General features: G+C 45.3%; 1 protein-coding gene across 2 annotated transcripts in view; it reads left to right on the top strand.

Moving 5' to 3' along the window:
- LOC119187710 (cell division cycle and apoptosis regulator protein 1) overlaps positions 1-13,204 on the top strand; it is a 274,460-nt gene that overhangs the window by 159,524 nt on the left and 101,732 nt on the right. For both annotated transcript variants that reach the window (XM_037435792.2, XM_037435791.2), the window contains one exon: positions 774-1,051. In XM_037435792.2, coding sequence (XP_037291689.1) covers positions 774-1,051 — 278 coding nt within the window. The remainder of the gene's footprint in view (positions 1-773; positions 1,052-13,204) is intronic.

Genomic DNA, 13,204 nt, shown 5'->3' with positions numbered 1-13,204 from the left:
CACGGAACGCCTGGCGAATTCTATTTGTAGTAGACAAAGGTCAGTTCATAATGCTGGCGATTTCGCGCTGCTTCACTTCGTGCCGGTAAAGCGAAACAATTTGTGCGCTCTCTTCTGAAGAAACACTCGGCATTTCCAGTTAAAATGGAGCCTTTTCGGGTCGTTCTTTGAAAGAAGGGTGCAGGTCAAGCAACGCTGGCGAACGAGATACAACAATCGTTTGAAAGTCAACCGCAAACCGATTATATTTCTCTTTTTGTTTTATCGTGCCAAGACACGGATTGCACTGCGATGCTGAAGTAAAAGAAAGGAATTGCGAGTGATACAATCAAAAGCGCTTGGCACGCCCACGATTTCCACCATTGTCACCATACGAAAACTAGAGCAAAGACGGAGAAAAACTGGATGTGCATGCCTGTCAATGCTGATGAGTGAACGGCCGACACTATACTGTTTGTAATTCTTGAAACACGCTCTCCTCTGTTCGGGTTTCATTTGACGCCGATAGTACAGTGAACTGCATACAAAATTGCAGCATGTGCCTAGTGCTTAATTCCTCATACTAAACATAGAACTACTTTCTTCACTGGCCTTCTCCTGTGGATGAGCAGGTGAGCATAAGTAGATTGTAAAATTATTGTTTATTGATCTTTGCTAAGTATTCTGAAGAACATTGCTCATAGCATCACCCAAAGCCATTTTATTAAGCGTAAAGTATTGACATAACCGTGATGTGCAAAAAAATCTTAAAAAGTGCATTATCCATAAAATAGGTGATGCTGCTTTCAAGCCCCTCATTGGAAGAGCTGTATCAGCAGACCTGTGCCCTGGCTGAGGATGAATCTCGATCAGGGACTGCAATGCACCCAGCACGTGTGCTCTCCTTTCTGGTGGGCCTCAAAGGCAAGAGCGAGACAGTGGCCATTGGAGGTCCGTGGTCGCCATCCCTCGATGGACCGAACCCGGACTCTGACCCACAAACACTGATTCGGACAGCTGTGCGCACCTGCCGTGCCCTGACTGGCATTGACCTCTCAGCCTGCACTCAGTGGTCAGTGCTTACCTCTTGTTCTATTCTTGGTTTCCTCCTGCTTAATCGACAGTATGCTTGTGCTTTTGAATTGTTTTTCTCTCGGTTTCATATTTTTGTCTACATCTGCTGTAAACATGCTTTCTAGCTGAATACATATTGGTGAAATTTAGTGTGTCCTTTAGCACTGCTTCGGACATTTTGTAGAGTTCATGTATGATGGTGGCTGAAGCCATAAATGGCATAGTGCACATTCAGTTTGGTCATTTACGCTTTGCATGCTGTAGAATGCTGGTAAGTTTAATTTAATTTTCATTCTTTCTGATTTTACTATTAGGCTTATAACAGTGTTCCTTGAACCTAATGCACACCCAGTTTTTGTAGGTTTAAAATAAAAATGTACCTGAATTTATTGTTATCGAGCTTTTAAAATAAAGCTGTGGCACACCCTCATCTTTATGATCAGGAAGGACAGTGACAAATATAATTTCTCTTCGTGGAATGGGAAAGTTATCCTCCTGGCAGTTCCTTTTCTTTGTTGATCGACTTCTGCTGTCATTACGTTTGGATACTTGCGATCTTATAGGCCCTTATTTTGAAATGCTTGGTTTATATGAGACAATATTATTGATAACTAACAGACAACACTGCCAGGAAAAGTGTAGGGAATGTTATTAGTAGTAAACTTAATGTGAATGTGTAGAAAGAAAAGCAGACATAACTTGTCATAGGCAGGAACGTAACGTGTGAACCGTTAATAACGCGTCGAATGCTCTACCTACCAAGCTACCGCAGTGGCTGTACCCCCCTTTCACTTTATGGGGTACATATGTCCATTAAAACGTGAGAGCGTCACTCAGCGTCACTCAGCCATGATGGGGAGTGTGGAACACTGTTTTTCTCCCGGTTGGTTTCACGTAGAATGTGATCTTATTACGGGCTGGCAGCTTACCATTAATCCCGTGCATATGATAGTATGTGAGAAATTATATGTATTAAAACACACATACATATTAAAGGAGCACTGATACAAAATTTCAAAGGCGAGATCATCAGGAAGATAGATTTATGGTGAGATATATGCAACATCTGTGAAATATCAAAAGCGAATGTAGTGTCGAACATTTAAAATCAATTTTGAAGTGCATGCAACGTGACTGAGCGAGATGTGTAGCCCCTAGCAATGCTGACATCAACGCAGCGGCAATGTAAACAAACCTACGTCACAAGTCTGTGTTGGCTGGTTGCTGGCATGTGCCTTCTACTTGCGCTACCTGCAATTTCTTCCTCCGTGCCTACTGCTTAGTGTGTGCTGCCTTTCTGTGGAGCACCAGCTCACACATGCCGTTCCGCGCGGTGCCCACGTCACAGTTTTGTGCGGTCACGGAGCCAATTGTGTTGACCTTGCCTCCAGAACTGCACCTGCCTGGCTCAGTGCTCTTAGGAACTGAAACTGTGACTGGGTGCTCTAGAAACGTCTCTTAATAAATACCTTATTTACTTGCGTAATCCTCGCACTCGCATAATTCTCGCACCCCCCACATCACCCAACAAAAATACGATTTCTTTTTTTCCTCGAGTAATTATCGCACCCCCGAAAACTGCCGCAATGATGTCTGCTCATTCCAGCCACTGACGATGATAGCGCGTGTCATCTGGCGCCATCTCTTAAGCATTAAGCGTACTATTATTGCTCACAGATTCAATCCAATCCAAGCCAAAATGGCAAGTGCGCATTGCAGCGTGTTCTGTATGTAGTGTCGGTAATCTTGTCACGTTATGGGGTGATAGTGAAGCTACACGGCTGCTTTCAAGTTGAAAGTGATAGACCATGCACTAAACAACAAAAACAGGGCCGCCGGTAGGCCCTTTGGAGTCTACGGGTTTTGTGTTCGCTACTCGTGACAGCAGCTGAAAGCCATCAAGACGTGTTGGGCCTGCCATGTGCCTAAAACTGGGATTGATGGTAAACTTTATTTCTTCAGAAGGAAACTGCGGACTATTCTATTAAATAGCCATCAGCCCAATACTGACGTCCTACGCTTATCTTTTGAGGGCTCCTGTTGAGTGACGAACACTACCGCTACGCCCGAACGCCCACAAGAGAGAGAGAGAGAGAGAAATAATGTTTATTTGCACCCGTCTTTAATGACGGGGGAGGGGGCTTCGGCCTCTGCCCCCAATCATCCCCCTAGCCATTGGCTAGAATCCCTTGGGACTCGGCGGCGGTCAGGGCGAGACCGATGTCTTGACGCTGTTCTTCAGCGTCACGGCTGTGTAATAAGGCTTCCCAGGATTCTACGTTTCTACTTGGATCATTGTAGTATGGGCAGGTCCATACCATGTGCACTAAACCTGCAGTGCTGTTGCAGTGTGCACATCTGGAGTTGAACACTACGGGTGCCATTTACTGTACAGGTGAGGGTTTAGAAACACCCCGGTTTGCAATTTTCGCCACATAATTTCCTCCTTTTTGCTTAGCTGTTTAGCTGCCTCTGGATAAATCTTACGGTGGAATTTATAGTGTGCGGTGATTTCCTGAATCGTTCGTAGTTCGTCTCTTGTGGAGAGGGGCTGCTCGCGAAGGCAGCGGGTCAGCGTCGATCGACCGGAAAGTTAGCCCTCGGACGATCGCGTGCGCCTTCTCATTCCCCTTCAGACCTTGATGGGCTAGGGACCATACTAGTGAGTTTAGCTCTGCGGGTACTGGTCCTTGTCTTAGAATTTGGGTGGCTGTAGCAGAGATCCTGCCCATATCGTAGTTTTTAATGGCTGACTTAGAGTCGCTAACAATCACTCGTGTGCCTTTTTGAGCTATTGCCAAAGCAATCGCAAGTTCTTCTGCCTCTGTGGTGGTTGTGTTCTTAGAAGTGCAGCACAAGACCAGGTCCCCGCTCTCGCGAACCACTACCACTGTGTATGCTCCCTTTCTTTCGTATTCTGCAAGTGTCCGTGTAAAGCACGCCAGATCGACCTTCAAGTTTCGCCTGCAGGGCTACAGCTCTAGCTTTGCGTCTGCCTTCATGAAACACCGGATGCATTTTTTTCGGCAGCGGTATAATTTTCAGTCTTGCCCTAGTTGATTTAGGTATGCTAGCGGTCTGCCTGGAACACTCCGTGGGCTCGAACCCCAAGCGCTGCATGATTTTCCTCCCGGTTCTACTTCTCAGAAGTCTTTGGTGCTGTGACATCATGGCGGCTTCTATTAGCTCATCTAAAGTGTTCGAGACACCCGGCCCAAGAAGTTTAACTATAGAGGTGTTCGGGGGAAGCCCTAAAGCAGTCTTGATGCCTTTCCTTATAATGGCTTCAATTTTATCTTTTTCTGCTCTACTTAATTTAAGATAAGGGGCAACGTATAGTACACGGCTTATTACGAAAGCTTGAACTAATCTTAAAAGATTGGCTTCCTTCATGCCCGCATTCTTGTTAGGAATGCGCTTAAGCAGGCGGCACGTCTGGTTCGCACTAGCTTCGAGTCTCTGAATAGTTTCAGTGTTTTTTCGATTTGCTTGTATGCGCATCCCTAGAATTCCAATACTGTCTACGGTTGGAATAGCATTACCATTCACTCGCAAAGCGATGTCACAAACCCTTCCGAGGGGATTGTTTGTTTTCCTTTTTTGCGATGGTAGAAAAAGAGCCTCTGATTTTTCTGCCGAGCATTTTAACCCTAGTGGTTCGAGATATTGTTCGATAGTATCTATAGCTGCCTGAAGTGTGCTTTCAATATGTCTGTCACTACCCCTGTTTATCCACAGCGTCACATCGTCTGTGTATATTGTATGATGCAGATTTTCAATTCCTTCCAACTTCTCAGGAAGTCCAATCATCTCTATATTAAAAAGAGTTGGAGAGAGTACAGACCCTTGTGGCATCCATTCATTCCCCAATTTAATGTTTTCGAGCAACTGCCCTCCCATGCTGATAGTGGCTGTATGATTTGAGAAAAAGCCCCTCACGTGGTTGTATGTCTTGACGCCTACGTTTAGTGCACTTAGGTTCTTAAGTAAGGCTTCATGTTTGACATTGTCAAACGCCTTGGAGACGTCCAGACCCACAATTACTTTGGTGTCAACAGTCTTTTTGTCTACTATCTCCTCCTTTAGCTGTAGCATAATATCGCACGTCGATAGGTGGGATCTGAAGCATATCATAGTATCATAGTACAGGTTTTCATCTTTCATGAACCTAGTCAGTCTTGTTTGGATGACGTGCTCCATCAATTTTCCTACACAAGATGTGATGGAAATGAGTCTGAGATGTTCAAGACGCCCACAAGCTTTGCGTATGGTATTCTAATTCTCGACTATTTGCTTGTACTTTTTGTGTCTCAAATAAATCTTGCCTTATGTTGAACCTGTGCTTTTGTTGTTGAGGTAAGTTTTAATTAGTACTTCTCAAAGCTTGCTGTTAATCGCTGGTGTGAGAATCCCGATTTGCGGCCGCTTCGTTTTCTTTTTTGCTCTGTACGTTTTCGTGGAAAGTTTTCTCCGCATAATTCTCACCCCCCCCCCCCCCCCCCAAACTTTGCATTGGTTTTCCGCCAAAAAAAGTGCGAGGATTATGCGAGTAAATGCAGTAACGGTCACAGAAACAAGGTTTTCAGCTGTGATAAGTTGGTCGTAAGCTACCTATTGCAACAAAAAATGACAAGGTGCAAAAGTTTTGTGTCAGTGAACTGCTACGTAGCATAAACTTCAGGAACGAGAGACAAAGAAGACGACACACAAGTGCTCTCAAGCCTGTCGTCTTTGTCCCTCATTCTTGAAGTCGGTGCTATTTAACAGTTCAATGGAATACCAACTAGTGCAAACAAGCACCTTGTGTCAGTGCTTCTTTAAAAAAGAATGATCATGCTAGTTTCCTTTCTGGCAGTGTACCATATTAAGATGCTGTGCTATACTACACCACTTTTGGCCTCCGATCCCATTCCCCTGTCCATTCCTCAGGACGGGTTGAATTGTATAAATGGTGTGTGACTTCGTGCTACCGTCGTCAGGATTGCGCTAGGTTTAATAAAACAGGACGTAACATTCCTTTGCTGTATAGGATTACTGAAAATTAGTCACCATATGATTATAGTAGAATCTCGATGATAGGATGTCGGCTGATACGAAATTCGGGGTGATACTAATTTTTTTATGATCCTGGCCGAGGCCCGTTAATTTACTATGTGCTAGAGTACGGTTGTTATGAACTGATTTTTTACCCAAATCGTTTGATACGAATAAACGCCACCTCACCGACTGCCGCGGAAGCAAGCAGCATGCACACACGCGCTGAAATGCGTGCTGCGCTGCCGATTTGGCACGTTGTGAGCGCCGCCTGCGAGCGGCGGGCGACAGGCTCCAAGATCTGCGCGATCTCGGATGCCGGAGTGCGCCTTTTAGTTTCTCTTGAAGGCTCTATATGGCGCTGGCAACAGTGGAGACACTGTTGCCAGCGCTGGAAATTTCAACTGGAAAAAGGCCGAAGGAAAAATTCCAAAGCGCACTGCCGCGGGTTTAGATGGGATTCCCGTTAGCCTCATTAACGAACTAGGACATAACACTAAAGAAGCATTGTTAAAAGCAGTAGAAAAAAGCTTAAAGGACGGACAAATACCGGACAGTTGGCGACAAAGTAGAATGAACTTAATCTATAAAGGCAAGGGAGAAAAGGACAAGATTCGCTCGTATAGACCACTAACCATTACATCGGTACTATACAGGTTGGCGATGCAAGCAGTAAAAATGAAAATAGAAACATGGGCCGAACATAACGATATTTTGGGAGAACTTCAGAACGGATTTCGAGTCGACAGGCGGTTAGACGATAACCTGTTTGTTCTCACTCAGTGTATAGAAATATCTAAAATAGAGAATAGGCCCTTGTACGTGGCTTTTCTAGACATCACTGGGGCATACGACAATGTTAATCAGGAAATTTTGTGGGATATATTGAAAGGAATGGGCATGGGCGACGACTGTATACAGCTTTTGAGGGAGATATACCGAGAAAATACAGTTTGCATAGAGTGGGAAGGAATGCGTAGCAAAGAGAACGTTGAGGTTAGCAGGGGGCTGAGACAGGGATGTCCTTTGTCCCCGCTGTTATTCATGCTGTACATGGTGAGTATGGAAAAAGCGCTAGAAGGTAGCAACATTGGTTTTAATCTGTCACACAAACAGGGCGGCATGATGATTGAGCAGAAGCTTCCAGGTTTATTTTATGCGGACGATATCGTCTTATTTGCGGACAGTCGAGATGATATACAGCAGCTGGCGAATATATGCGGAAGGGAAGGTGAAGCTCTTGGACTAGGATTCAGTGTAACGAAGTGTGGATTGATGGTATTCAATGATCCCTGTGATCAGACGGTGTCCATACAAGGCCAAGAAATACCGAGGGTAAGTGAATACAAGTATTTTGGAGTATGGGTAAATGAGAGTGATAGATACATGGAGGTACAGGAAAAAGCCTCGGCAGCAAAAGGAAAGAGGAATGCGGCAATAATGAAGCACAGAGCGTTGTGGGGATACAATAGGTATGAGGTGCTTCGAGGTCTGTGGAAGGGTGTAATGGTTCCAGGGCTTACTTTTGGGAACTCAGTGGTGTGCATGAGGGCAGAGGTGCAATCGGGAATGGATGTAAATCAAAGGACTGTGGGACGCCTCGCGTTGGGTGCTCACGGGAAGACGACAAACGAGGCTGTAAAGGGCGATATGGGGTGGGCAGGTTTTGAGGCGAGGGAAGCGCAGAGCAAAATAAGGTTCGAAGAAAGGCTAAGAAATATGAAGGAGAGTAGATGGGCAGAGAAGGTGTTCCGTTATTTGTATAGGAAGAGCGTGGACACACAGTGGAGAAAAAGAACTAGAAGACTCACTAGTAAATATACGGCTGGTAGTGTAAGCCATATGTCAACAAAGAGCGTTAAGGGAAAAGTCAGGGAGGCGGAGAGGATTTACTGGATGGCAGCTATGGAGAAAAAACCGGCTTTGAGTAACTACCGAAAGGGCAAAAATGAAATAAGGAGGGAGGCATTTTACGATAATTCAAGGGGAAGCGCTTTACTGTTTGAAGCGAGATCGGGTTGCCTTAGAACGCGTAGTTATAAAGCAAGATTCAGTAAAAAAGAAGAACAATGCACATGCTGCGGGAAAGATAAGGAAACGGCGGAGCATGTTCTGATTGAATGTGGAGATATCCACCCAGGTGTACGTTTGGGCACGAGCCTACAGGAAGCCTTGTGTTTTAGGGACAACAATGGAAAGCTGAACACACCCGCGATTGAAATAAGTAAGAGACGGTTAGAGTATTGGTGGCAGAAAATTAGAGAGAAAGGACAAAAATAAATATTGGAAAAATAAAATATGGACAGTGTGCCGTAAATGGCAGAGAACTTAAGCTGAAAATTTACCTTTTTTTCCATTAAGATAGAATTTATCGAAGTAGAGGCATTAGGCCAACATAAAAAAAGAAAAAAAGTTTTTTTTTTTTTTTTTTTTTGTCGAGCCTGGTGGCATACTTGTCACCACCCCGTTATAAAGGGGACGCTCATAGCATCCATCCATCCACACAAATCCAATCCAATTTTTGTTTTGCTTGGTGGTTGGTACTCTCTGGCATAGAGTTTCCTAAAATTAACTAGAGGGCACTGTGGCGCTGCGGTCGTTCAGCGACCATGGAAATGATGGGTAGCTCACACATTTGCCTAGTCTTCGTACTTGCGGGAGGCGAATCGTACTTGCGGCTTCGTTTATTGCTGAGTTTTGGTTTTGTTTGGAAAGAAAGAAAGAACCCTTTTGAACTTCCTGAGCTGATTTGGAAAGTAAGTCTAAAAAAGTAAAATGGTGAAGCTCAACCGCTGAACATTTGCTAATACTTGTTTCGTAAGAAAACAGCTCCAAGCCACACGAATCCACACGGAGCCAAAAGCAAGCCAGAAGTTCGAATATTAGACAAATGTGTATACTACTCATCATTCCCATGCTCGCTGAAGCGCCGTGCGTTGCAGCTCCCATAAACACTAGCACCAGAGTTCCCTCTAGTGTATATTAGGAAACTCTATGCTCTCTGGTGCGGACACGTGGTTACTGTTGTACAGAGGCTGTCGACACTGTCTTGCCCAGTCGAGCACACATATTTTCTTGGTTGTGCCTTTTTGCGGAGTTGCAGCAAGCCATGTCTCGCAAGCGGAAGGCTCTCTTCTTTAAGGAGAAACTAGACATTCTTCGAAAGGTCGATGAGGATCTGAAAAGAAAACGCACGGAGTTGGCTAAGGAGCTAGGCCTCACTTCGTCGACATTGAGCACAATTGTTGGGCAGCGGGACGCAATAATGAAAAATGTGCTTTTGTTCAGCGTCAACGCGAAGCAAGCGAAAACAGCCCAACGTGTGAAACTTAAAGAAGCTTTATTGATCTGGTTCAAGGGGTTACTGCAGCCGGTATGAACATTGACGGCAAAGTTTTCCGTGAAAAAGCTGACGAGATCGCACTTGCTCTGCACATAGATGGATTCCAGGCCTCAGGTGGGTGGCTGCACCGTTTCAAGACGAGACACAGTCTCGTGTACAAAAGTGTCTGCAGGGAAGCCAAGAAGGCTGACGAGGCCGTTATTAGCGACTGGCTCGCGAAGCTGGAGTCTCTTATCTCGGGCTATGAGCCTCGTGATGTTTTCAATGCAGTTGAGGCATGCCTGTTTTTTTTAATCTTCAACCCGAGAAGAGCCTTTGCTTAAAAGGTGAAGCGTGCCAAGGAGGCAAAAGAAGCAAAGAAAGAATAACGGTTTTTCTTTGCTGTAACGCCGACGGGTCGGAAAAACTCAAGTTGACCATAGTTGGTAAATTTCAGAAGCCTCGGTGTTTCAAGCGCGAGAGCCATTTGCCATGCGTCTATCGCGCAAACAAAAAAGCGTGGATGATGACGGCCCTCTTCGAAGAATTTCTGTCTTTCCTTGACAGAAGAATGGCTTGCAAGAATCGGAAGATTGCTCTGATTCTTGACCAGTGCGCCGCCCACCTGAAGCAAGTGACTCTTACCCCGCCGCGGTGGTCTAGTGGCTAATGTACTCGGCTGCTGACCCGCAGGTCGCGGGATTGAATCCCGGCTGCGGCGGCTGCATTTGCGAAGGAGACGGAAATGTTGTAGGCCCGTGCGCTCAGATTTGGGTGCACGTTAGAACCCCAGGTGGTCGAAATTTCCGGAGCCCTCCACTACGGCGTCTCTCATAATCATATAGTGGTTTTGGGACGTTAAACCCCACATATCATCAAGCAAGTGACTCTTCAAAACGTTAAGCTGGTTTTTTTGCCCGCAAACACGACGCACTTGCAACCGCTTGACGCTGGGATTATAAAAAACTTATATAAAAGCATCATTTCAAGAGCCTTCTTGTGCGCCGCCTCCTTGCCAAAATCGACAGAAAAGACGAAGGTGGCCTGTGAATAAGCCTTCCGGACGCCATCCATTTTATCTCAATGGCTTAGGATAGAGTAACGCCAACTACCATTGCAAACTGCTTTGGTAAATGCGGCTTTTTTAGGATTCCCGAAGAGGTGCCAGAGGCCCTTTCAGAGTCGGAGGAGCTCATAGAGGGTTGGGAATGCCTTGATGCCGGGTGTTCGGCTGGCGACTTTTGCACGGCAGATGACAATCTTGCCACTTGTGGTGCGCGCACGGTGGAAGATAATGTCAGCGAGGCCACGTGTGAGGTTGCCGATTCCAGCAACGATGACGAGGAAATAGACGAGTGCGACGGCAAAGGACCACCACCGGCAGCTGAAACTCTGCATGCGCTCGACGTCCTGAGGCGTTCTATGGCTGCTGAAGAAATGAGTGACGACACGTGCACGCGTTTTTACGGATTTCAGAAACGTCTGCTGAGTGACTTGACAAAAAAAAAAAAAAAAGCCGAAAGACATTGGAGATGTTTTCTCAAAAAAAAAAAAAAAAATAAAATCTTTTTCGTGTGCCGAAAATGAGTTTGCCTCCGACTCAGTGTTAATTTAGCTAGTTTTGCATGTGTTACGATGATACGAATTTCGGCTATTACAAATATTTTTTTTAACCCCACGAGATTCGTATCATCGAGATTCTTCTGTACACTCATACAGTTGTTGTCTTCTACTGCCATCCTTACACGTGTTTTCATCGCCATGATTAGTCACTGTTATGAAATTAGGTTCGGAGAGCAGACTTTAAGAGTCGTGCGAGAGACTCTGGTTAGGACTGCAAGAAAGTGGATGCAACTGGCACGGCACACAAACATAGGTATATTCAAACAAAAAAGAGCACACACGAGACAAATACGAAAGCACAGCAATACAAGGAATACGAGAAGCATCTTCAGAAACTGTTCAAGAAACGTCGCACTCACATTATGGGCCTTGATGTGAGGGTCATTGCTTCGTAGAGGATTTTGCTGCGTAGAGTCATTGCTGCGTAGAGGCCAGACGGGTTGTCGCAGATGCTGCGTCTGCTGGGTCCTGGAGCAGAAGACGTGCCGTGTAGGGAGTTATTCGGGCGTTGACGTCGACCCGGGGCCAATGCGTCTTCTTCTCTCCAGCTTCTGGCTCTCTCTGATCGGCCAATGTGTCCTCTTCTTCCTCTTTCTTTTTTTTTTCAGCGAAAGCTGTTATGAGATCACAATTCGCATCACGCGCATTTGTCCGCCGCCACCGCCGGTGTCCGTAACAACACCACGCGAAATTAGAAGAAAAAAAAAAAAAAAAAAACCTAGCACCAATGACACAGTGGGACGCGAACCCGGGTCCGCGGAGTGCCAGTTCAGTATTCTACCACTGAGCTAGACCGGTACTTGTGACTTGTTGTCAAACTTGCTTCCTAGGCTTGATGTCATGAAAGCAATCACGTTAATACAACTTATAAAGCATTTCAAAACAGCGAAAAAAGAACCAGTCGTTGGACAATGCGAATAGCGTATCCAGTGGGTCGTCTAATGCTCCAACCCACCTCAAATACTTGTTCTTGTTCACATATTAACTGTGGCGCATACCCACTTCAGCCATAATACCTGATTGTCGTCAGCCACTGCATGAACAATTGGCGCAAAATTCCTTGCATCTGTTTAGTGGATATCACGCTTCTCTGAAGAATGACGAAAAATAGCATAGCAAATGCTGGTCTACTGCCCAAATAAATTTATTAATAATGACCTAGTCGGTATCAAGCAAGTGTGCTTGCAGTAGTTACCCAATGAGTGTTTTGAAAAGGCTCCGAAAGGCCACTCTTCTTGCTTTCGCTGTGACTGTGCTGCGTCTTCCACACAAGCCTGGCGTTTTTCTCCACACGCGGCACTTGCAGCGGAGCACCTACTGTGAGAGGAGAGTCTTGAAGCTTGGCGCATGCATGCGTGTTTCTGTACCCTCTTCATCGTCCTCGTCTTTGTAGCATCTATGCATTTCACCACAGTCACCTTACAAAACATTTGTCTGTCTTGTGGTGCTTTGCAGAACCTAAATGATGCCAGATAGCCAGCTACATGCAAATTGCTTTGCCAAAAGCAGCTCGTAATGTGCATGCGGTCTCATTTTTGTATTGTTTCACATTTTATTGTTTAAAGTGGTACTATTCACTGGTGCATATAATTTTTCACCCTCAAGCATGCTTGCATATACAGTCGTACATCGATATATCGAACTCGATGGGGATCGCGAATCAGTTCAATATGTGAAAAATGTTATTAAAAAACGCCAGGCCTGCGCGGTAGGCACAGCACAGTCACAGCGAAAGCTAGAAGAGCAGCTTTCAGAGCCTTTTCAAAATACTCATTAGGTAACTACTGCAAGCGCACTTGCTTGGTACCAACTAGGGCATTAATAATAAAATTTTGGATTGTAGGCCAGCATTCACTTTGCTGTTTTTCGTCATTCTTCTAAGAAGCATGGTATCCTCTTAACACTTGCAAGGAATTTTGTGCCAATTGTCCATGCAGTACCTGACGGTGATGAGGAATCATGGCTGAAGTCGGTATGCGCCGCAGTTAATATGTGAACAAGAACAAGCTTTTGTGATAGGTTGGAGCATTGGACGGCCCAGTTGTTATGCTAATCGCATTGTGCAACGACTGGTTGTTCTATCGCTGTTTTAAAACGCTTTATAAGTCGTATTAATTACGCGATTGCTTTTCCGACATCAAGCCTGCCTAAGGCAAGTTTGACAACAAGTCA

Source organism: Rhipicephalus microplus, chromosome X (genome assembly GCF_043290135.1).
Source record: "Rhipicephalus microplus isolate Deutch F79 chromosome X, USDA_Rmic, whole genome shotgun sequence".
Classification (NCBI taxonomy): Eukaryota; Metazoa; Arthropoda; class Arachnida; order Ixodida; family Ixodidae; genus Rhipicephalus; species Rhipicephalus microplus.
Note: the sequence above shows the minus strand (reverse complement) of the source record. Positions and strands in the feature narration are given on the sequence as shown.